This window comes from Diceros bicornis, chromosome 5 (genome assembly GCF_020826845.1).
Source record: "Diceros bicornis minor isolate mBicDic1 chromosome 5, mDicBic1.mat.cur, whole genome shotgun sequence".
Taxonomy (NCBI): Eukaryota; Metazoa; Chordata; class Mammalia; order Perissodactyla; family Rhinocerotidae; genus Diceros; species Diceros bicornis.
In genome coordinates, this window is record NC_080744.1 from 92,655,636 (window position 1) to 92,681,226 (window position 25,591).

Below are 25,591 nucleotides of genomic sequence, written 5' to 3' on the forward strand. Positions count from 1 at the left end.
GACTCTGCCACCTCTGCCCACCCCGCAAGCTCACAGCTGCCCCGGGGCCAGGGAGAAGAGCTGACAACTTGGCTTATACTGAGGCAGGGCAGCCCCCAGCCTCTTACCACCATAGCCCCCCTTCCTCACTCTCACCTCAGGGCCCAAACCGGTCTATTAAGTAACAAGTATTTGGGTTCCTATTTTTGGCAAACCAGAGACACATATAACAGCCAGCCAGAGCTGCCACTGAGCAGGGACAACCCGGCTGTCCCCGGGAGCAGATGCCCACCGCCCCACCCCACCCCACCCCTGCACAACCTTGTTAGGTGTTTGGAAATAGTAAAAAGAACTCACAGGCCCCACTAATGCCTTATGGATGCTTCAGGGCCTGCAGACCCCAGTTTGGGAACCACTGCTCTAAGGGGTCTGGTGCCTGCCTTTCTCATTGGACTTTGGATTTTTCAAAAGAATTGCTTGAGTGGGCAATGCTTGATTCACAGGAAAGATGCCCTAGTGGTGGGAAGTTCCACAGCAAACCGAGGGGCTGAGACGCCTTTGAGCAGGAGCAGTTTCACCCTGGGACTCACACTTGCTCTCCGCTTTCCCACCTCCTTGACATTTTGGCTGCTTGTTTCTGGGTCCCCCTGTTTTAGGAAACTGATGTCACCCAGACCAAAAGCCCGTAGGAAGTGGAGGGCAGGATCTGAGATACCGACATGTGGGACCAGGGCTTTGAGAATTTAGAGGGCAAGCCGAGCTGAGGGTGCTCAAGACCTGGAGGAACCGTCTGGATCTCCCTGGGGATGCGGGGCAGGGGGCGGGAGGGAGAGCCTCACCCTGCCCACTGTGTCCTTCACAGGCGAGGTCTTCTATGCAACGTCTCCGGAGAAGTTCACTTTCCACGAGGCAGCCAACGAGTGCCGGCGCCTGGGCGCCCGGCTGGCCACCACGGGCCAGCTCTACCTGGCCTGGCAGGGCGGCATGGACATGTGCAGCGCTGGCTGGCTGGCCGACCGCAGCGTGCGCTACCCCATCTCCAAGGCCCGGCCCAACTGCGGGGGCAACCTCCTGGGCGTGAGGACCGTCTACCTGCACGCCAACCAGACCGGCTACCCCGACCCCTCGTCCCGCTACGACGCCATCTGCTACACAGGTGGGACTGGGCTGGAGGCTGGGAGGGGATCACGCCACCGAAATTGGGGCCCAGAGGACGAGATCATGGAATAGAGGGTTGGTTTTTACCCTTCACGTGTCCACTTGGGTATCTGAACCTCATGTCTTAGCAGTCCCCCCGCTGTTTTCGCTGGTTCCCTAGAAGAGCTAAAGCAGTCACTGAGGCTGCAGTGTGTCTGGGCCTGGCTCTTCCGCCCAGAACAGGGTTAAAACCATGAGCTTTAGAGTCTGTGTTTTCTCTGGTTTGAATCGCAGCTCTGCCACCTGCTACTGTGCAACCATGGAAAAGTCCAGGCCCTGAGCGTCAGTTTCCTCATCTTCCTAACGGGAAGGTGGTGGTACCACATGGAAGATGGAGGGGGCCTGACATGAGACCATGCCCCCAGAGGAGGGCGCTGTTATCTGCCCTTTTCAATTAAGGAACTTAGAAGGAGGGCCGGGTTATTGAAAAGAGTTGGGGGGAAAGTTTTGGGACTTTATTTTGAAAAATTAGACTAAAACTTTTTTAAAGTAAGTTTTTTATCTTCATTTTATACAATCTAGGTTTTAATTATGATTAAGTGTTAATTCTTGGAGGAAAAAACTAAATAATATGGAGTTGCATAAATTTTATGACAAAACTGGTGATAGCACAGTGACATAGCTCGTTTCGTGTTTAACTCTCATAGCCTGATCTTACATGAAGAGGGTTATTTTTGCGAAAACGATTAGGATTTCCCCCAAGGCCTCTCTTAACCTTTCGATATTCTAAACACCCTTTTTGAAGTAGTGACACCCTCATGGATTTTCTCTTTCTTCGTTATTAACCGGCTCGTTTTTGCCCGATCCTCGTTTGTTCGTGCCTGAGGCAGGCTGCTCTCTCACATCACTTCCATCAATTTGATGAGCTCCTGCATCTTTAACAAGATTTTTCATTTCACCTTGTAACTGATTTACGTTGTCCCACTGGCCAGTTACAACATCAGCTGGTCAACAAGGTGCTGAGAAGTCAGGTAAGGAGGCAGCAGTGGCGTTGATCAGGAAGGGATGTTGCAGCAGGAAGTGGTTTCATAAGCAGTGAGCTGATTGGCCGATGTCTTGTGCTGTGATGACTTTGCATTCTGTTGCCATCTGGAAGCTGTGGGGACTCCTGTAATGAATATTCAAATAGTTGAGGACCCCCACCGTGGGCCCAGCAAGGTGCGGGCACACAGAAGGTGCTCTCCTTCCCTAGCAGGGGAGGAGGTAGACCGGGTGCTCGTCTCTCTCAGGCCAGCCCCAGGCTGAGCGGCTAAAGCTTGCCTTGCCCCCTGCCCCAGGTGAAGATTTTGTGGACATCCCAGAAGACTTCTTCGCGGTGAGTGGTGAGGAGGACATCACCATCCAGACGGTGACCTGGCCAGATGTGGAGCTGCCTCCGCCCCGAAACATCACCGAGGGTGAAGCCCGAGGCAGTGTGATCCTCACTGTGAAACCCTTCTTTGAGGTCTCCCCCACTGTCCTGGAGCCTGAGGAGCCCTTCACATCTGCTATGGGGGCCACCGCCTTCCCTGAGGCGGAGAACGAGACTGGAGAGGCCACCTGGCCCTGGCGCGTTCCCGAGGGGTCCACGCCAGGCCTGGGCCCCATCACGGCCTTCACCAGTGAGGACCTCGTGGTACAGGTGACCACAGCCCCAGAGGTCCCTGGACAGCCCCGATTGCCAGGGGGTAAGTGTCTGCCCCTCAGGGGCTGCAGTGGTGGGGTGGGGGTGGTGGTGGAAAGAGCTTGGCCTGGGGGTCTATACCCGGGACCTGGGACAAGCCTCTGTCCTCATTTGTAAAACAAGGGAGACAGGCCAGACCAGTGACATCCCTGCTCCTTTGCCACAAAGCATTTCCTTCAGGTGAAGTAACGGTGGAAACCAGTGTATACATCAAGCAGATCAAGATGCCACACTAGGTGGATCCAAGTGAAGTGGAGGGGAGAGCCGGGGCTCTCCTGTCCTCGCCCCGTTGGGCACCTCCACGGGATAGAGCCACTTGAAAACCACTGCAATGGCTGAGCCCTGAGGTCGCTCACAGTGCTGACTTCCAGGACAGGGGTCGGTAAAGCATGGTCCACAAAGCCAAAGCTAGCTGGCCGCCTGTTTACATAGCCCATGAACTAAGAATGGTTTTACATTGTTAAATAGTTGTGGGGGCAAAGTCAAAAGAAGAATAACACTTTATGACACGTGAAAGTTATATAAAATTCACATTTCAATGTCCACAAATAAAGTTTGATTGGAACAAAGCCACGCCCATTTGTTAACGTGTTGTCTATGGCTAATTTAGAGCTACCGTAGCAAAGTTGAGCAGTTGTGACAGAAACCATCTAGGCCACAAACATGTCCTAATAAATATGTCCATACTGTGTCCATATAATATGTCCTATCTGACCCTTTCCAGAAAATGTTTCCCCCCCTGTTCTAGGGTGGTGGGGTTCCAGGTGCTTAATAAATGTCTGAAGGATTCAGATGTCACGTCACATAGAACTCAGCTGCTTTCCAAACTCAAGTCCCTGAACAGGAAGGACGTTCTGGGGTGGCTTCCATAAGGGCCTTGGTGGTGTCCCCTCCTCGGGGAGGGGCAGATAGACACTGCCATCCACCATCACACCCACGATGCCACCGAGGGGGATTTCAGCCTGAATTGCCCAGATGAATATAATATGTTGGGAAGGAGGAGTTGTTGAGAAGTTTTGGGGGTAACTCCAATGATGGCTGGGACCCAGGGCTGGAGAGAGCCCCACTGGCCACCATGTGGGAAGGTGCCAGTGGACAGATGAGCCTCTGACACAGGACAAAGAACGTGAGACAGACTCAGACTGGAGATTCGCAGCTGTGACATAAACTGGCCAGTCACCCAGGGAAGTGTCAAGAACAGATGTGGATCCAGCTGAATGCAATGGGAGAGGCAGAGTAGGTGGGGGCTCGAGGACAGGGCTCCACCGTGTGGGCTCCAGCCCCTTGGAGAATCTGATGAAAGCTATGAGCTCACTCCCCAGAAATATGCCCAGTGCACACCCACACAAATGCCCAGTGCACGCTCACACAATATGCCCAGTGCACACCCACACAAATGCCCAGTGCACACCCACACAACATGCCCGGTGCACACCCACACTGTATGCCTGGTGCACACCCACACAACATGCCCAGTGCAAACCCACACAACATGCCTGGTGCACACCCACACAAATGCCCGGTGCACACCCACACAACATGCCCGGTGCGCATCCACACTGTATGCCCGGTGTGTGTCCACACTGTATGCCTGGTGCGTGTCCACACTGTATGCCCGGTGCACGCCCACACAGTATGCCCCGATGCACACCCGCACAAATGGTTGCAACCACTTCCGGGAGGGTCATCCACCCCTGAACCCTGGACCCTGGGCTGGGTGGAAGAAATGCCAGTAATTGTTTGATTTCTTCCTTATCCTTTTCTGTATTTTCCAAATATTCTGTAATGAACGTTTATTCTTTTTATAATAAGAAAAAAATGCATTTGGTTTTGTGTGTGTGTGTTCGTGTGTGTGCACGTGTGTGTGTGTGAGGAAGATTAGCCCTGAGCTAACATCTGTCGCCAATCCTCCTCTTTTTGCTGAGGAAGATTGGCCCTGGGCTAACATCCGTGCTCACCTTCCTCTGCTTTATATGTGGGCCACTGCCACAGTGTGGATTGATAAGCAGTGCGTAGGTCCTGTACCCGGGATCCAAACCTGTGAACCCCGGGCCACGGAAGCGGAGCGCAAGAACTTAACCGCTGTGCCCCCGGGCGTCCCACCAAAAATGCATTTGTTTTAAAGAGTAAGGGGCCAAATGAGCAGTCTGCGAGTAAGAAGCTCAGAAAGGAGGGCTAGGGACACCCATGGCAGAAGAGTCCTAGCAGGATCTCTCAGGAAGATGGAGTTCAGGAGCAGTTTGAACAAGCAGAGGGGAATGGCTTGGCTGGGAATGGGGTTGGAAGTAGGGAAGGAAGGAGGGGATGAAAAGAGGTCATTCTTCAAGGAAGACCAAGGAATGACCAAGAGAAGGTCTTTCGTCCAGGGATCCCACCTTTCCCGAGGAGCCTTGGGAAGCGGGTGCCATGGGCACCGGCATTGTAGCACTGGGTCCATGCCCTGAGCCTGCCCTGTCTCTCTTCTCTCCCTCTCCTCCCCACCCAGGGGTCGTGTTCCACTACCGCCCGGGCTCCGATCGCTACTCGCTGACCTTCGAGGAGGCGCAGCAGGCCTGCCTGCGCACAGGGGCAGTCATCGCCTCGCCTGAGCAGCTCCAGGCTGCGTATGAAGCAGGCTATGAGCAGTGCGACGCCGGCTGGCTGCGGGACCAGACCGTCAGGTGAGGGACGAGCTGGGCTTCCCTCCCAGCCCGACCCAGTCTTGAGAGGCAGCCTTGAGGAGCTACGGCCTGGCCCGGCACCCAGCACAGAGTGGGCACCCACTGCACCATGGATTAATTCATCAACTAGTGGCTCCACAGCCACTCCCTTAATTTCTCCCCAGAACTGAGGCATATTCTGAGAGGGTGCAGAAGAGCCCTGGGTGACGTGAAGTCCTTGGTCATTTCCCGCCAGGAGACAGAGAGGGAGAGCCCCTCGTTGAGCCTCCAGTCTCTTCCAGCTTGGCCCAGTGCCATTCCATGTAGCGGACTCTCTTCTGAAGCCAGGAATCCTCCAGGGGCCCCCAGACCCTTCCCCCAGCTGCTCAGGAGACTGGCTGCATGAGGGTCCCCTTCCTGGCTTGAGTCCCACTGGACAAGCAAAGACAGGCCCTGCCCGAGCCCCAGAGTGGCCCACTGGCCTCGCCCTGCGGCCCTGCATCCCCCGGCCCCTGGAACAGGCCCTCATCCATCCCTCTCTTGCAGATACCCCATTGTGAGCCCGCGGACCCCATGCGTGGGCGACATGAACAGCAGCCCCGGGGTCAGGACCTACGGCGTGCGCCCATCGTCAGAAACCTACGATGTCTACTGCTACGTGGACAAGCTCGAGGGTACAGGCCCGGTTCTCACATTTCGGGCCCCAGACGGGCAGGGGGCTGACCAGCAGACACAAGAGGAGAGGGAATTACCATGCCCCCAGCCCTGTTCCCACCCAGCATTCCCCAGGGGAAATAATACCCACCCACCCCCCTCCCCCAGGTCAAGCCCCTTCTCTCCCTCCCAGAGGGTTCATGTGGATTCTGCCAGCATAGCAGGGGAGCATCGGTGCCTTAAAAAAACAATGACCTCTGTGGATAAATCAATTTATTTATTATAAATAAGTGTTATATACACCACCTGCCTCGTGGAGATTCCCAGTGTCCATGAACAGATCAGACTCCGAGAAGTCCTGCAAGGAAAAGACCTCTTTAACTCTGCTTAACCAAGCCTCGCCCAGCTTATTTCACCACAGACCCTTGATTTTATTTAATTTCTTTTCATGTCAATTAAAATCACCAAATTACGATTCCACAGAACCCGATTTTGGAAATGCTGCAGTTCTGGAAAGATTTCAGCATTGCCACTCACTTGTGTCAGGACCTGAGCAAGTCGCTTAAACTCTCCAGGCCTCAGTTTCCTCATCTATAGAATGGGGCTGATCTGTGCTCACATCAGGCTATTTTGATTATTAAATGAGACGTGTGAAAAGGTCCTGGCACAAGTAGGTGTTGGGGAAATGTGAACTTGCTTTCCCCAAATCAGACAGGTCCCCAGGTGCAGTTCTGTGTACTGGGACCCGACCCCAGATGGTGGCTACAGGACCCGCCCCGCCAGTTCACAAGGTGGGGGGGTAGGGGCGGCAGGTCCACAGCATTCGCAGTGCTCACGGATGAGTGCGTGGTGTAGGGGAGCACAGGGGACAGGAGGCGCCCGGGGGAGTACCTCTCAGCCAGAGGAGCGAGTTGCCATGGGTGACTGGAGAATCTAGAAAGGTGGGGAGGTTGTTTCCATGTGGGGTGACCAGCTTGTCTCAGCTCAGCTGCCCTGCCCCTGGGCGAGCAGAGGCCGCGCTGGCCATGGGCCTGAAGGGTCACGCCTGCCACCGCCTCTGCCCCCAGGGGAGGTGTTCTTCGCCACACGCCTGGAGCAGTTCACCTTCCAGGAAGCCCTGGAGTTCTGTGAATCCCACAACGCCACCTTGGCCTCCACGGGCCAGCTCTATGCCGCCTGGAGCCGCGGCCTGGACAAGTGCTACGCCGGCTGGCTGGCAGACGGAAGCCTCCGCTACCCCATCGTCACCCCACGACCCGCCTGTGGCGGAGACAAGCCAGGCGTGAGGACCGTCTACCTCTACCCCAACCAGACAGGCCTCCCAGACCCACTGTCCCGGCACCATGCCTTCTGCTTCCGAGGTATGTGTCCTTACCTGTCCTCCAGCCCCACTTCTGCCTGGGGAGTGACTCCCCTGGGCTCACCCCTCTGGCCCCTGTCCACTGTCCCCATCCATCAGAGCAAGGAGAGAAGTCAGTCCCTCTGGGGCAAGGACAGCCCTGGAGCTAGCCTGACCTTAAGCTTTGACCCCAAGGCAAGTACATCCTTCTCAAGTTCCCCAGAGACAAATAGAGAGAAGTGAGTAAGAAGTTGGGCTCTAAAATCAGGCAGTCCTAAATTCTAATTATGGCTCTGCTGCTTAGGAACTGTGTGACCCTGGGCAACCTCTCTGTTCCTCTGCTTCATCTATAAAACAATGATAATAGTTCCTACCTCAAAGAGTTGCTGTAAGGATTAACTGGGATAGTGCATTAAAACACTTGGCATAGTGCCTGGGACATAGTAAACGGACTCAATATATGTTAGCTTTATTATTATAAATAAATAACACACACTGTTTTAATTTGTTTGCGCTTGTCAGATTTTCTCCTGCTTCTAAATATTTTTGTGATGAGTTTAGTCAAATTAGTCTATTATTCTTCATTAAGCACCAGAAATACATGTTTTTAATTGACCCATGCTGAGGACCCACTGCTGCCACATCAGCCATCATTCCCAGTAAGCATTCTGAGAGGGATGTCATCAGACAGGTCAGTGGGCGTGGCCAGGGCATGGCCAAGACCTTGCCGGGCTCTGATTGGATGAGTTCTCACAGTGTCGCCGGATCTGGGTGTGCTGACCAGAATCTAGATTGTAGTAACAGCTTGTGCCACATTTTACATATTATACATCAAAACTGAATGTCTTTGTACCTTCCAGTGAGCCTATAAATATTTCAAAATAAAGTTAATTTTTAAAAAACCCTGAACATCCCCAAGTTTCCCAGACTGCCAGGGTTACCTTTTAAAACCCAATTCAAAGAAAGTTCAGCCCCACTCCACCAGCCTCAATGAGGCCAATCCCAGCACCACCACCACCACCCCCGCCAACGGGGAATTTGGTGAGGCTCTTGCCCCAGTATCCCTCTCCCTGCTCTGGGCTGCAGGGGCCAAGCCGGCTAGCCTAACAGTAAATTCCCAGTCATGCACCCTGCACCACCCCAACCCTCTGTGAACCCAGCCTTTTATATAACTGCAGAGAAGTTCAGCTTCCTTCCCAACCGAGCCCACTGCTGGTTCCCCTAAACCAGAGCAGTTACCCTCAGGGGATGAACCCTGCCTCCCCCCTCCACTGCCAGGATGGCTTCATGGATTGTAAACAGCACCTTCCTCGTTTTGATCCAGACAAACTTGGAACATAATTTCTTTCCCCAGAAAGGCAGCATCATGCAGCAGTTGAGAGCATGGAGTCTGGCACCAGATACTTGGATTCAGAGATTAGATCTACCACTTATAAGCCACTGACCCTGGACAAGTAACTTAACTCTGTGCCTTAGTTCCCCGATCTGTGAATGAGATAATAGATAGTATCTATCTCATAAGGCTGTTGTGAGATAAAATGATTTTATATACATAACACCTTTAAACAATGCCTGGCACGTATAATAGATTCTGCAGAAGAGATACCCCAGACCACCTGAAATAAAGTGCTGAAGGTGTGTGCAAATTGATATTGTGTAGTTGATGTAAATGGCTCTTATAAATTGAGGAGGCCAAGAGCCATCTTGCTGGAGAGAAGTGGAGGATGTGGGGGTTGGGAGGTAGGGGGGTCAAGGCCCAGCAAGGCTTTTGCACAGGCCTGGCCCACCTCAGAGTTCCCTGGCTCCCCTCAAGAAGGGCCAGCCTGGAATGGGTCACTGGTAAGGAGGAACCTTCACCACCCACATCCCCTTTAGGTGTCTCAGCAGCGCCCTCTCCAGGAGAAGAGGAGGGTGGCACACCCACAGCACCCTCTGGCGTGGAGGACTGGATCACCACCCAAGTGGCGCCTGGCTTGGCTGCTGTCCCCTTGGGGGAGGAGACGACAGCAATCCCAGCCTTCACCACTGAGCCAGAAAACCAGACGGAATGGGAACCAGCCTACACTCCAGTGGGCACTTTCCCACTGCCAGGTTCGTGTGGCTTGACTCTGGGGCATGTCCTGAAGCTGCACACCCCTGTCTGCCCAGGGTGTGTCCCAGGGGTGATTTCTCCCCCTGCGACCTGTGCTCTTTCCCCGGTCCTCACATTACCTGGGTGTGCCGCTGTGGGCAACTTCAGCCACCTTGGTGGGCCTCTAAGACCTCCCCTGTGTGCGAGCAAGGGTGGTCTTGTTCATAAAACATGTCACCCTCTCTCTCCCTCCTGCCCTCCCTCCCTCCCTCTCTACCTCTCTCTCTCCCTCTCTCTCTCTCTCCCTCTCTCTCTCTCTCACTCCCCCTGTCTCTCTCCTCATTTATTTCTCCTGCCTACACACCCCAAACACTCCCCCCGTGCCGACAAGAGGGTCCTCACTCTGTCCCCCTGAATTTTCACCCTACCCCCTCCTCTTTTACGATCTCTCTTGTAGGAGGATCTCCAACAAGGGGGAAAGGCTGGGAGGGGTAGTTGTTCAAAGTCTGACTGTGACCTGTCTCCTTGCCTTTCTCCTCCTCTCGTGTCCCTCTTCTGGGCCGAGCCTCCCCAGCCAGAGCTTCCTGAGCTCCCTCTATCATGGTCAGATCAGATGGAACTTGATAGGATGAAGGCAGCAGTCCCCAAACCCTGTTGGAAAAAGAGTTTTATGGCCATAAGGTTTGGGAAATGCTGACTTACAAAAAGATCAACAGGTTTCCTCACTGCAGACCTTCTCAGAGCCTTGGATATGCTAATTTGCACTGTAATGCAGAGGGGTGATGTATTCTGTCCCAAAGGAATCCGACTACAGGGCCTTTTTTTTCATGGAGCAATTTTAACATTGCCCAGTTTGGATAAGTCTCAATTCAAGCAGTGTATGGTAATGTGTGCATGCCTAGTCGAGTCAGCTCACCCAGAGGTGTGTGTATTTTGAAGAAAAGAGTGTATCAGAGCTTCTCCCTAATTCCCCCAGTCACTCATTCAATGTATGGATAATTCACTGTGCCGGGCACTCCTTGGGGTGCTGGCAGTGCAAAGCCTGGCCCCCTCCATGCCGGGAGTGGGAAGTGCGTCAGTGGAGCAGGTGGGATTCTGGCCCAGAGACCTCACCAAACAGCCTCACTTGCCCAGGGCCCTTTCCTCACCCTTCTGCAGGACAGTAACTGAGTCCTGTTTGACATGAGTGTGTGGCCTGGCAGAAGACCCTGGCAGCCACTAGAGGGAGTTATCCATGGGAAGGGGCTCCAGCCGCCCCATAGAAATGTTTTCCAAACTTCGATTTCTGACCACCTTCTGATTTTGACCATACCTGGGAACCATCTGTACTGTTGTTAACTCTATGTCTTTTTCTTTAAATTGACTTTCCTTTAAAAAGAAATCTAAATTTATTTAAAAGAGAAATATGACATCATGACTGTAAGTGGCCATCCCAGGGGGTTTCTGATACACATATACACCTGCCTAAAATCCTCTTGCTTGCCACCACTGCCATACTGAATTGCCCGCCACTCCAGGACCCTCCTCTCAGCAGGGTAAACTGTGAGCCTGCCCCGGGGGGCCTGGCACGCTCTTTGCCCGGCTTGCCCACCTGGGAAGTTAGCCCAAAAGTAGATGCAAGGTGACATTCCAGCTAGGCTATTTTTTAAATGCCAAAGGAAACAAGACAGAAAGAAAATAATGTAATTGTAATTATTTAAAATGATGGAGTTTCCTTTTTATCTCTCTTTTCCAAATCCTCTGGAATAGGATTCTCAGAGTTGAAAATGTTGTTGTATTTTTGCAAACAGCAGCACCTGGCCCTCCCTGCCTCAGAGAGATGGGTTAGATGAATGATTCTCACACTCAGCGAGCATCAGCATCATTGGGAGGGCTTCTTGAAACACTGCGTGCTGGGCCTTACCCCGGAGTCCCTGATTCAGCAGGGCTGGGGTGGGAACTGAGAATTTGCTTTTCTGTCAAGCTCCCAGGTGATGCTGGTGCTGCTGGTCCAGGGACTACACTTTGAAAACCATGGGTCCATATAAATGAGATGATGATGTGGAAGTACTTGAAAGGTGACTGTGATTGCCTTCAGTGGTAGCCAGGCCCACACATCCCGTGGGTTGTGTGGATGGCGCCCCCTAGAGTCTCACAAAGCACAGCCTGAGGGTGGCGGGGAGTTTCCTGGCCCCCTCCCTCCCTCCCTTCCCAAGACACTGTGCAAGGTTCCATTGGAAAACGTCTCAATATGTCTCTGAGCTCTTGACAGAAAAGTTTTACTGTGGAAGGAATAGAGTTCAGCTTCTCCGCGTGAGCTTAAAATGGGGCAGAGTTATTAATTCCACATCTCATCTTTCTTCTTCTTTTCCTCCAGGGATTCCTCCTACGTGGCCTCCCACTAGTGCAGCAACAGAGGAGAGCACAGAAGGCCCCTCGGAAACAGAAGTGCCCTCGGCCTCGGAACAGCCATCCCCCTCTGAGGAGCCGTTCCCCTGGGAGGAGCCATCCACACCTTCACTCCCAGTGCCCAGCTGGACAGAGCTGCCCAGCTCTGGGGAGGCATCAGGGGTGCCCGAAGTCAGTGGTGACTTCACAGGCAGTGGAGAAGCTTCAGGACACCTGGACTCCAGTGGGCACCCCTCAGAGGGAAGTGCAAGTGGACTGCCCTCTGAAGACCTTGACTCCAGTGGTCTTACCTCTGCAGTGGGCTCAGGCCTGCCTGTGGGCAGTGGACTGGCCTCAGGGGATGAAGATAGAATTACGTGGCCCACCACTCCTACAGTTGGCCAGCTGCCCTCTGGAGGCGAGGGCCCAGAGGGCACTGCTTCTGGAGTAGGGGACCTCAGTGGGCTGCCTTCTGGAGAAGGTCCAGAAGCCTCTGTCTCTGGAGTAGGGGACATCAGTGGACTTCCTTCTGGAGAAGAGATTCATCTAGAGACCTCAGCCTCTGGAGTAGAAGACCTCGGTGGACTTCCTTCTGGAGGAGAGATTCATCTAGAGACTTCTGCATCTGGAGTGGAGGATGTCGGTGGACTTCCTTCTGGAGGAGAGATTCATCTAGAGATCTCTGCCTCTGGAGTAGAGGATGTCAGTGGACTTCCTTCTGGAGGAGAGATTCATCTAGAGACCACCACCTCTGGAGTAGAGGACCTCAGTGGACTTCCTTCTGGAGGAGAGATTCATCTAGAGACCTCTGCCTCTGGAATAGAGGACCTCAGTGGACTTCCTTCTGGAGGAGAGATTCATCTAGAGACCGCTACCTCTGGAGTGGAGGACATCAGTGGACTTCCTTCTGGAGGAGAGATTCATCTAGAGACCACCACCTCTGGAGTGGAGGACCTCGGTGGACTTCCTTCTGGAGGAGAGATTCATCTCGAGACTACCACCTCTGGAGTGGAGGATGTCAGTGGACTTCCTTCTGGAGGAGAGATTCATCTAGAGACCTCTGCCTCTGGAATAGAGGACCTCAGTGGACTTCCTTCTGGAGGAGAGATTCATCTAGAGACCACTACCTCTGGAGTAGAGGACATCAGTGGACTTCCTTCTGGAGGAGAGATTCGTCTAGAGACCACTACCTCTGGAGTGGAGGACCTCGCTGGACTTCCTTCTGGAGGAGAGATTCATCTAGAGACCACCGCCTCTGGAGTGGAGGACCTCGGTGGACTTCCTTCTGGAGGAGAGATTCATCTAGAGACCACCACCTCTGGAGTGGAGGACCTTGGTGGACTTCCTTCTGGAGGAGAGATTCATCTAGAGACCACCACCTCTGGAGTGGAGGACCTCAGTGGACTTCCTTCTGGAGAGATTCATCTAGAGACCACCACCTCTGGAGTGGAGGACCTTGGTGGACTTCCTTCTGGAGGAGAGATTCATCTAGAAACCACAGCCTCTGGAGTAGAGGATGTGAGTGGACTTCCTTCTGGAGGAGAGATTCATCTAGAGACCACTACCTCTGGAGTGGAGGACCTTGGTGGACTTCCTTCTGGAGGAGAGATTCATCTAGAGACCACCACCTCTGGAGTAGAGGACCTCGGTGGACTTCCTTCTGGAGGAGAGATTCATCTAGAGACCACAGTCTCTGGAGTAGAGGACGTGGGTGGACTTCCTTCTGGAGGAGAGATTCATCTAGAAACCTCTACCTCTGGAGTGGAAGACCTCAGTGGACTTCCTTCTGGAGGAGAGATTCATCTAGAGACCACTGCCTCTGGAGTGGAGGACCTTGGTGGACTTCCTTCTGGAGGAGAGATTCATCTAGAGACCTCTGCCTCCGGAGTGGAGGACCTCAGTGGACTTCCTTCTGGAAGAGAGATTCATCTAGAGACCTCTGCCTCTGGAGTAGAGGACCTCAGTGGACTTCCTTCTGGAAGAGAGATTCATCTAGAGACCTCTGCCTCTGGAGTGGAGGACCTCAGTGGACTTCCTTCTGGAAGGGAAGGACTAGAGACCTCTGTTTCTAGAGCTGAGGACCTCAGTGGGTTGCCTTCTGGAAAAGAAGACTTGATTGGGTCAGCTTCTGGAGCCTTGGACTTTGGCGGAATACCTTCTGGAACTCTAGGAAGTGGGCAAGTGCCAGAAGCAAGTGGCCTTCCCTCTGGATTTAGTGGTGAGCATTCTGGGGTGGACCTTGGAAGTGGCCCATCTTCTGGGCTGCCTGACTTTAGTGGACTTCCATCTGGGTTCCCAACTGTCTCCCTAGTGGATACCACATTGGTGGAAGTGGTAACAGCCACCACTGCAGGTCAACTGGAAGGGAGGGGAACCATTGGCGTCAGTGGTGCTGGAGAAATATCTGGGCTGCCCTTCAGCGAGGTGGACATTAGTGGGGGAGCTAGTGGACTCCCTTCAGGAGCTGAACTCAGTGGCCAGGCCTCTGGGTCTCCTGACATCAGTGGGGAAACATCTGGACTCTTTGGCGTCAGTGGACAGCCATCAGGGTTTCCTGACATCAGTGGGGGAACATCTGGGCTTTTTGAGGTCAGTGGGCAGCCATCAGGATTTTCTGGGGAAACATCTGGAGTGACTGATTTTAGTGGACTGTCCTCTGGACAACCAGATGTCAGTGGAGAAGCTTCTGGAGTTCTTTTTGGCAGTGGTCAACCATTTGGCATAACCGACCTGAGTGGAGAAATATCTGGGGTCCCTGATCTCAGTGGGCAGCCATCAGGGTTGCCAGGGTTCAGTGGGACAACATCTGGAATACCTGACCTGGTTTCCAGTGCCGTGAGTGGCAGTGGTGAAACTTCTGGCATTACATTTGTGGACACCAGTTTGGTCGAAGTAACCCCAACTACCTTTAAAGAAGAAGAAGGTTTAGGGTCCGTGGAACTCAGCGGCCTCCCTTCAGGGGAGGCAGATCTCTCAGGCACATCTGGGATAGTGGATGTCAGTGGACAATCTTCTGGAGCAATTGACTCCAGTGGGTTTACATCCCAGCCTCCAGAATTCAGTGGCCTGCCAAGTGGAGTAGCCGAGGTCAGCAGAGAATCCTCTGGAGCTGAGATTGGGAGCAGCCTGCCCTCGGGAGCATATGACGGCAGTGGACTTCCGTCTGGTTTCCCCACTGTCTCTCTTGTAGACAGAACTTTTGTGGAGTCTGTAACCCAGGCTCCAACAGCCCAAGAAGCAGGAGAAGGGCCTTCGGGCATTTTGGAGCTCGGCGGTGCCCATTCTGGAGCACCAGACACGTCTGGGGACCATTCGGGACTTTTGGACTTAAGTGGGCTGCAGTCCGGGCTGGTAGAGCCCAGTGGAGAGCCATCAAGTACTCCGTATTTTAGTGGGGACTTGTCTGGCACCGTTGATGTAAGTGGGGAATCCTCTGCGGCCACAAACACCAGTGGAGAAGCCTCAGGACTTCCAGAAGTTACTTTAATTGCTTCTGAGTTCGTGGAGGGTGTTACTGAACCAACTGTTTCCCAGGAACTCGGCCAAAGACCCCCTGTGACATACACCCCCCAGCTTTTTGAGTCCAGTGGAGAAGCCTCTGCGTCTGGGGAAGTTAGTGGAGCTACACTCAGGTTCCCCGGGTCTGGAGCAGAAGCGTCGTCAGTCCCAGAATCCAGCAGCAAGACATCTGCCTATCCTGAGGCTGGGGTGGCAGTATCCGCTGCCCCCGAGGCCAGCGGAGGAGCTTCCGCGTCCCCCGATCTGAGTGAAGCCACCTCTGCCCCCCGGGAAGCTGATCTGGAGGGAGTCTCCGGCCTGAGGGTGAGCGGTAGCACGTCTAGCTTTCAGGAAGGCCCCAGGGAGGGTTCGGCCACCCTGGAAGTGAGTGGAGAGTCAACCACCACCTATCACGTGGACACAGAGGCATCAGGCTGGCCTTCAGCCACTCCCGTGGCTTCTGGAGACAGGACTGAAAGCAGCAGACACCCGTCTGGTCACACCTCAGGCCTGGATGTGGTCATCAGCACCGGCATCCCAGAGGCCAAGTGGACCCAGCAGACCCAGCGCCCTGCAGAGGCGCTTCTAGAAATCGAGTCCTCAAGCCCCTTGTACTCAGGAGAAGGAACCCAAACAGCCGAAACAGCCATCTCCCCAACAGAGGCTTCCATCCCAACTTCTCCAGGAGGGCCAGATGTGTCAGAGGCAACCATTGCAGGTATTGTGAAGATTTTGTTTCCTTAAAGGTGTGTGGGCAATTCAGACTGTAGCATAGTAGGAGGCAGTGTAGATTCAAGGTCCTGGACACAGCTCCACCACAGATTAGCTGTGCAGCCTCAGGCAAGTTTCTTAACCTCTCTGAGCCTCATCTGTAAAACAGGAATAGTAGCAGGGAAGATTAAACAGAATATAAATAGATATGAAAGGAGTACTTAGCATCACACTTTGCACACAGTACACACACATCCAGGTTAGTGATTGTTATTGCTGCAGTGGAATTACATCACAAGAACATTCATATGTCAGGCCAGCCCCGTGGCTTAGTGGTTAAGTGTGCGCACTCCGCTACGGGCGGCCCAGGTTCGGATCCTGGGCACACACCAATGCACCGCTTCTCCAGCCATGCTGAGGCCGTGTCCCACATACAGCAACTAGAAGGATGTGCAGCTATGACATAACAACTATCTACTGGGGCTTTGGGGGGGGGGAGGAAAAAGGAGGAGGATTGGCAATAGATGTTAGCTCAGGGCCGGTCTTCCTCAGCAAAAAGAGGGGGATTGGCAAGGATGTTAGCTCAGGGCTGATCTTCCTCACAACAAAAAAAAAAAGAAGAAGAACATTCATATGTGAGTTCAACTCTCTGTACTTGGCAGAGAAAGATGACTGTTTAGACAGTGCTAGAAATTCTGCTCATGCCCCTTTCCCGTGGAGTGAGTGTGAGATGAGAGAATGAATCTACTGATGACGTTTATGACCAAATATTACTTTGTGCAGCGTTAAAACCTGCACAATTTAAGGAACTGTGAAGTGTCGTTGTAGCTGTGTCCTGGCTTTAGACCCGGCGTCCCCAGGTGACTCTCCTGCACTGCAGTGATTGTCTCGACTTGACACGGCCCCGGCACCCAGCACCAGAAAGCTGGTGATTTCTCCTTTGCTTTTTGCTTTGGGAAAAGCACCTCCCTGTGTGCTGAGAGCCCCCCAGACGCCAGGGCCAGGTGCCCGGGAGGGACTGAGTCCCCAGAAACGTGCTCACCTGAAACCAGCCTCATGGGCTTTGGGGGCCGCATGCCCCAACCTCGAGGTCTCAGAGGCTATGCCGTACCCCAGGAGGCTATGCTCAGCCTCTCCCTGGGGGGCAGCCCGCGAGGTCCTGTGCCCAGGAGCCCTGCGGTGCCAGGACCTGCCAGGAGACAGAGGGACATGTCATAGCCTGTGTCCTCCTAGCCACACTGGCCAGCACTGTGACACAGGCCGTTGGGGGTGGAGGCAGGGGAGGAGGACTCCTTTATCCCCAGAAGGGGCCAACCTTCTGGGGGAGGCAACCAAGGTTGACTGAGGCTCCAGCTCCTCAGACTGGGAAGGAGGGGCGCACGGTGACGTGTGAGGGCAGAGGCCACAGGATAGGCATGGCACGTCTTTCGAGAGCATCTATTCTCCATGGCCATTTAGGAGAGAAAAGTCAAATTAAGTGATTAAACAGGTAAGCAGTGAGGTTTTTTGTCAGGCCAATGATGGTTTGATGAGCAGAATGCAAAAGGTGCTTAAATTTTGAAGATAAAATTTGGGACGTCAGGGCCAGCCCGATGGCGTAGTGGTTAAGTTCACTTGCTCTGCTTCAGCAGCCTGGGGTTCGCGGGTTCGGATCCCAGGCTCGGACTGACGCACTGCTTGTCAAGCCGTGCTGTGGCGGCGTCCCATATCAAGTAGAAGAAGATGGGCACGGATGTTAGCCCAGGGCCAATCTTCCTCAGCAAAAAGAGGAGGATTGCCATCGGATGTTAGCTCAGCGCTGATCTTCCTCACAAAAAAAAAAAAAATTTGAGACTTCAGAGAAATATGAGAATTGGGTGTAGCGGGTCACACCCCAGCAGTCCCAGGGAGGGAAGCTCTGCGGGGGGCTGTCTTGCATCACACAGAGTGAACCTCTCCAGGAAGGCCCCGCAGTGCCCTCTGTGCTCAGTCTGGGGTGGGGGGGTGGTGTTGGGTCCCTTTCTTGCCTGAAGAAAATGACACAGACAGTGCTTGTCACCCCTGGCTCCAAGCTTCATGGCAGCAGGTCAGCTATGACCCCGCCCCTGGGCACATACCACCCTGGGCCCCTGTTTGTCCTTAGCCGTTGGTTAGGCAGCTTGTGGGACAGGAGAGGAGCCTGGGGATCCTCTGACTGGAGGCGGCCCCAAAAGGAAATGATGAGAATCTGCCTGTCGTCCCCTGAACACCTCGAGGCCAGACGCGTCAACATCACCCCCAGGGAGGGAGGAAATGCCCAGTTACCTCAGAGCTCGTGTTGTCAGGTTAGCCGTCTGTGCTGCCCCCACGCCCTGACCCAGGCTCTGTGCCAAGTCAGCAATCAGGCCCAGGGTCTTCCGTAAAAGGGCTGCATTCCTAGGACACAGGCAGAACGGGAGCCGTGAATCCTGGGGGAAAACAGCCACTACCGGGTAAACCGTGTCAGGCAGCTGACCTCCGACAGCCTTTACATCACACACAAAGATGGAGTCGTGTTTATATTGTATATATTAATATATACGCAAAGAGCCCCTCATGATGTGTTATGTGCTCCTATAATATAAATATGCCGTATACTTGGCACTCACACGGGACACGGATATGTACATATCAGCAGGCACGAGGGTGCGTATCTATTCACTCTTTCCCCCACTGGGCTCAGCCTTTGCCCACGAGTAGGGGCCGTGACAGAGAACACTGTGGGGCTCCGTGGCCAGAGAGGGTGGGCTCTCCTAGGCGGGTTCTGGCCTTACCGCCAAGGGGATGGTATTTCCACTGGGCCATAGTGACCAGCCCCTCCGTCATCCACCCTTGATGGGAGGGCAGAGAGCCGCTCTGCCCTGGAAAAAGACTTGGGGAGACGCTGTGTGTGCTTTCCAGCAAGCGGGGCTCAGAGCCTCAGTCGGCAGTGGGAACGGCTGTCTGTCCTGTGGGCAGCGCCGCTAGTGGACCTCATGCCAGGTCTCCCTACGCTTCCTCCCCTCGTCTGGGCGCACAGGTGGAGGGCGCCCATCTTGGATGGAATGTTGTGGAGCTCAGTAGTCGGCCAGCTCAGCCCGGGCCAGTGAGGAACAGACTCAGAGCCCACCAGGGCTTCCAGGACTGGGGTAGCTGCCAGGGCCAGAACCCCCGTGCCCTCTCTGAGTCTCTCTTGACACCCCTCTCCGTTCTTCACAACACCTTCCGCAACCTGACACTTGAAGCGAAAATGTGACACGATCAGAAGTCACAGCAAGGCTCGTGTCCCAGTGCCCCTGAAACTAGAGTACGTGACAGTGAACCTTAAATAATCTGTTGTAAGGACAGCCTTTCTCTAATCATGTCTGTTTCCAAAGGACTTTCTTTCCCGTAATTTCTTCCCAGAGAGCTCTGTGAGGAGCTTGGTAGTTATCCCCATTTGAAACGACAGCACAGAGAGGTTAGGTAATTTTCCTAACTCCACTGAGTGCGTCGATTCAAGAATTGAGGCTTAATGCACTTGTTTAACACACTCAGCTAAATAAGAAACTTCCACTTGAACATAATAACTAGTTGCTGGTCTCGAGGATATAGGGGCCAGGCTTCAGGGAACCGGAATGGAGACGGGCTGCAGAACTGCAGCTGAGCCCATTAGGCGCTCCCGGCTAGGCCCTCACTACCTCATTTGTAAATGGGCGCAAAGGCAGTAGCTCTCGGCTTTAAAAACTTCTAATGCTTGGGTACCCCCCACCCCCAGCGCCCCACAGATTCTGACGGAAATGGTCCCGAGGCCCTGGCACTGGGGTTTTTTAAATTCCCAGGTGACTCCAGTGTGCAGCCAAGGCTGAGCAACCCTGCTGTAAGGATTCAGATCATCTATGTACAGCATCTGGCCGAGAGAGGCGTTAATAAAAATTGGTTCCCCTCCCCTATCTCTTACTCCACTGGTTAGGAAAAGCGTTATCATCTCTAAAGAGCAAGGGGTGAGGGACATCAACCTGGGGTCTCATTGCCCGTGACTCTGCCCCTGGGGTCCCAAGTCACTCCTGCTCCATTGAGCTCAAGACTTGTGGCTCCCAAAAGGACTGCAGTGTCTGGTCTCCACAGGTGCCCCACTCATCATCTTGCAGTAGAACCAGGAACCACAGATGGTTAAAAGACCATAGACCAGTGTTCTCCGGGGCCATAGGTACAAAACATAGCATTATTCCTGCGGCAATATTGAATACCCCGGGAAAACTTGCACCTAGTAAAGGAGGCTGGGGCTGTATTTAGTCCTAAAAGAAAACACTTGGCAATTACTGTCATCTTGTTTAGTCAGCACTCCATAAACGAGTTCTTGATAAAGTATTAATCTATCCTCTTGACATCAAAGTAAACGTCTGTTGAATGAATACTCAGATTCTTGAGCAATTGAGAGCTGGGATGGTCTATTCGGATTGACTTGAGCAGCAGCAGCATGCTCCCCGCTGCATTGCTTATATTTCCTGCGGGGATTTCTGGCTCTGAGGTCTCAATCCTGGCTGCTGCTTAGACTCAGCTGGGGAGCTTTCACAGAGCGCCACTCGCGGGCCCCACCCTGAGCTATTCCAGTTCAGTCCATCTGGAGATGGACTCTGGAATTGGTATTTTTTTCAAAGCTTTAACTAAAAAAAGTTTTTTCAATTACCACAGTGATTCTAACGTACAGCTAAGGTTGAGAAATACTGTTCCAATCAGATCTCACATCCAATTTTCCAGTGATCGCTGGTGCTGCGTGGATTTCTCTAAACTCCTTGGTTAGAAGAGCATGAACTTAAAATTCAATCCGCCTCATTTCTGTTTTACTGCTATTTTTCGCTTCGTAGGCTTGGGCTCTGATCTGTGATCTGACCCTGTCTCTTCCCCTAGTGGGGAGATGTTTGAATTTCAGTGAAATCTTATTGCTTAGGGGGTGGGGGGATGCTTTCAAAGCAAGTGAAAATACAGGGTTACAAGTGAAAATAGAAATTACACCTTCTTGACTTAACCAGAAAGTCCCTGGGCAGATTTTAACTGATTGAATTTGAGAAGAAGGATATTAAAGTTACACTCAAGATCAAACTTTAAAAATATAAAAGACTTGATAGTATAAATAACTATAGCATACTTTTTAATTTAATGATGTTTACTTTAAAAGCAAATTGGAACTGATAAATGTGCTCTTATAATCTTTCTATCAATTGTGATACACCAGAAAGCAAGTGTATTTACTCAAGTCTGTCCATCCTGATTGATCCTAGGTTATTACAGAGTGCAGAGCATCCATTGAGTTAAGAAATTGTCTCTGTGCTTCTTGAGGGGATTTTCCCCCATCCTTGTCCAGGAAAGTTATGTCCAGGGTCACCACTTACAGCTGCACAGGTTGTGCACTGAACAACTTGAGGGGTACCATTCATATCATAATCTATATGAGTGGCAACCCCTGTTGTTGGGTATCACTTGAGTAAAAGTACCTACTGTCACTCTTCAGTCAACCTTTTCTATAAGTTGAATAAGCTCTCTCTCACTTGGAGGTCCTGGGCTCTGACCCGGGCAAAAGCTGGACAAGACCTATTCAGGGTGGAGGCCTGAGGTCTCCAATTCAGACGCCAGTGATTATTTGCAAGTATCTTTATTCCACTTGCCTTGACCCGGGGGCTCTCAGTTATTTTCTCCCCTAAGTTAGAGTTATAGCTAGGGCACCTGGTTCGGGAGCAGACCGTCCCTCCTTGTTACAGTAGTGGGAGGAGGACTCTGAGAGCTCCGACACCCCCATCCTGCTCAGTGATGGCGCGTGAGCCCTTGGCTGGTGCAGCAGACATGGTAACGAGATGCTGAGATCCCGGCCCGGCGTCTCTCCCTCCTCGTGGGACAGAGGCCCAACTTCCAGCCTCGTTGTCCAGTTCCCGCCTCCATCTCTTCCAGTCTGTCCCCCACTTCCCCGCGTGGTGGGTCACTTTACTTGTTTACAGGGAGGGAAAATACAGGGAACGGCACAGACAAAGACATCTGTGCCATCAGGCTGTTAGGGGGATAACGTAGGTGTGAGACGTAGTGTCTGGCTCAGAGAAGATTCTTCAGAGATCTTGGTTCCCTCTCTTTTCTCTCTTCCTTCATGCAGTCGGCCCGTTGCCCAAAGCCCTTCCCGTCCTCCACCTGCTGGGGTCCCCCGCTCTGCTCACAGCAGGGCCCAGGCCAACTCCTCTCATGTTCCAGATGACAAGCAATGTCCTAATTGCTCTTTACAGAAAGAGGTGAACGGTGCAGGGCCAGAGCGGCTCCTCCAGCCAGAGGAGGAGGAGCTGGCACCGCAGGCCTGAGTGGCTGATGAGAAAGCCCCACACAAGATGCTCACCCTCTTCCTACTGCTGAAGGCCTCTCTAAACTGGCCCAGGGACACCCACAGGCGCTCTGGTCTTCAGGATGTGGCCCTTCTTTCCCTCCTCCCTGTGAATCCAGGGCCTGCATAAAGCAGCTTCTGAGCCCAGGAACCAGTTCCTTGAGTTTCAGTCCCTGCGGCCTTCTCAGGTTTCGTGCCCTGGCCAGACACAGAAGGAAAACAACACTGCCCCCTGGACCTCAGGCCACCTGGGGGCAAGTGTTGGGAAATAAGCCTCTGGGACAGCTGGAAGCCACCTGGCTTGCCTCCCTCGGGGCCTCTACCCTTCCGGCCCTCTCCTCCGTGGGTTGGCCCAAGGCTCCAGGGTTGATGTCAGGCTCTTCTCCCACAGGCCACTCCTGTTCCCTGCTCTGTACAACCGCTTTAGCACCTACATTTGCTTAATTCCTCCTTGCCCAGTGCTTCCCACCTCCCATAATGACACTAATGGACAAAAAAGGACAGTAGCTTTCCTGAAGCAGGAGAGCCACCCCCAGCTTCTGCCCGGCCGACCAGCCTGACCTATTGCTGCTACTGCTGCTGCGAATCCTGGTGCATGCTGGGAATCCAAGTGCATGCTGGGATTTCAGTCCGTTCCTCCATGCATTTTGGTTTTGCTTGGAACAGTTCCAGACTTGGAACTGTTGGTTTCTAGTCCATGGTGTGCACTCCCTGAGATGAAGTTAAGAACTCTGCGGGAAGAGAGAGACCTGAGGACCTGAGATTTCCAGGCCACCCATTGCACAAACCCAACTCTGGTCTAGAAGACTTCTACCAAGCACTAGCAAGAAGAATCCAGAAGAAAGTGCTTTTGCCTTCTTATCAGAGGATTGACTTTTAAGGTCTAGTCTGCTCTTATGAGGGGCAATAACTAAGTCCTGGAACATATCTAGGAAGCTGCTCACGTAGAGACCACCCAGAGACACATCAGGTCCTGAAGGTTTTATGAACAGAGCTGTAAGTACCAAGGCTTAGCCACATATCATGATGCCCCAGGAGCCAGTGGAACCTACTCATTGTAGAATTGTGTTGATCTCCTACGAAGAGGATCTCCACAATGCCTTTTATCGTGTGCCCAGGGGCAGTAACCCAGAAAAAAACAGCAGGAGCCTTTGGAGTACGAATGCGAAGAGAGTAGAAGAGATCCTCTAGGTCTCTGGCTTCTCAGAAAGATGCGAAAAGACCAGATTAGGAGATTCAGTTCTCACCTTGGCTATTGGATGAAAATTTGAGGCAAATGCCAATGACTTACCAATTCAAGTCCCGCAAAGAAGTTGGATCAGAAAACGTCTTGGACCGGAAGAACAGAAGAGAAGAGCTTGCCTGGGAAGAAGAGGCTGACGGGGACCTGCCTGTATCCCAGGCTGGTGCTGGTGGTTGGCCATTTACTAAGTGCCTCACCAGCTTCAAACACTGGTCTCCCACTGGCCAGGATGGAGCCCCTCTAGAAATTGTGACTCATCAGAGATGTCCACATTCTGGGGCCTTCAGCTGGAAGAAGATTATATGGGGAAGTGTTGGGCTGGGTTTCTGTCCCTCCCCGCAAGAGAACAATGCTGGCTTAATCTTTACAAGATACTCTAGAATCTTATTTAGTGAAGGCAGAGGTCTGCAACCCAAAAAATGCAATGAGTCTCTTGCGAGTGTCCCAGGCTGCCATTTTCTCATGGTCCTGTACTCTGCAGACCACTTCTAGCTTGTCGATTCTAGTACTTCATGGCCTTGCCCTCTTTCCTTGGTTCATAACTACAGAGGAAGCTAGGAAAAGAAAGAGCTCTAACAAATCTTCAAGAACTTGCCATCCTTGTCCTTGCTCACCACCAAGTTCAGAGCCAGTTCAGACCCCAAGTCCTCTTGAAATAGTCACAAGAGAAGGCATCTTGCAGGAACTCCATGCTCACTCTCACAATAGGCATTTGCCTTCAAAAGCACCAGATCTCTTCACCCACTGGGAAACCTGGCTCCAATGCTCAAGTTTGCCAATCAAGAATCACACACATCCAAGAAAACCCTTGTTGGATCTTTGGCTCAGCACTCCAAGATGGCGGCAGCAGCAGCAGCAGCAACAGTTCTTAGGAAATCCAGCCACTCGTCCCAGGGCTCTGGAGAGCAGCAGGGCTGGCCACCCATAAAGAAGCTGCAATGCTTGCGAAGCTGGAGTTGCCGACAGGAGTCCTAATGGTGGCCCTTGGTTTCTTGCAGACATTGATGAGTGCCTCTCAAGCCCTTGTCTGAATGGAGCCACCTGCGTGGATGCCATCGACTCTTTCACATGCTTATGCCTTCCCAGCTACCGAGGGGACCTGTGTGAGATCGGTACGGCCGTCTCGGCTTCAGCTAATGTTACTAACTGCTGCACCCCTCCTCTTCCTTCACCCTTCCATTCTAACCACAGGCTCTAGGCCCTGGTGGCGCCCCCAAGGTCCGTCCAGACAGTCATTCCAGAGGCCACAACTGAGAATTCTGTCCCACTCACTCTCACACCTTCTCTTACTGTTCCCCATGAAAACCCTCCTCTGGGGCATTGGCTGATCCAACCGCAGGAGAGACATGCAGGCCGGGCCAGCCTGCACTTTGGAAGGTGGGGGCCTGGGAGACCTTTAAAACACTAACCTTCTCCAGGGCTTCCAGACCCGCTGATGCCACCATCGAGGGGGATGCAGGCATCAGACTAAGAGGACAGAGCTGATGCCATGCATTTGTCTTGAAGGAAGCAATGGGTGGGAGTCACTGGTTCTCACTCCGGATGACAGACACGGATCTTCCCAGCATGGTGGTGGGCACATCCATCTGCTGTATTGCCCATGGGACCTTTATGGCCCTTCCATGGCCTTGAGAGCCACCGTGCCATGCTGGCCAAGCTGCCTTACTCTTCTTCTCTGGCAAGAGCTATGGCTGGTCTTCCTGACAGCTCCCGTGTCACCAGCATGCTCAAGTCATGCATGAGCAGGGACTGCTGCATGTCACCTTCTCCTCATCACCACCATGGCAGCTGCCATGTCAATGCCACTCTGGCCCACGCTTCCTTTCTTCCTCCCTTGTGCAAGGCAAAAGCCTGGCCAGAGAAAACAGAGCCTCATTGCAAGGGACAGGGACTGAGTGTCCTCTCTTGGGCCTT

At 52.9% G+C, this 25,591-nt stretch overlaps 1 protein-coding gene across 1 annotated transcript in view; it reads left to right on the plus strand.

Annotated features, from left to right (window-relative positions):
• ACAN (aggrecan) overlaps positions 1-25,591 on the plus strand; it is a 67,845-nt gene that overhangs the window by 36,449 nt on the left and 5,805 nt on the right. The window contains exons 6-12 of the mRNA XM_058542416.1: positions 842-1,135; positions 2,454-2,843; positions 5,325-5,499; positions 6,025-6,152; positions 7,200-7,493; positions 9,347-9,562; positions 11,899-16,125. Coding sequence (XP_058398399.1) covers positions 842-1,135; positions 2,454-2,843; positions 5,325-5,499; positions 6,025-6,152; positions 7,200-7,493; positions 9,347-9,562; positions 11,899-16,125 — 5,724 coding nt within the window. The remainder of the gene's footprint in view (positions 1-841; positions 1,136-2,453; positions 2,844-5,324; positions 5,500-6,024; positions 6,153-7,199; positions 7,494-9,346; positions 9,563-11,898; positions 16,126-25,591) is intronic.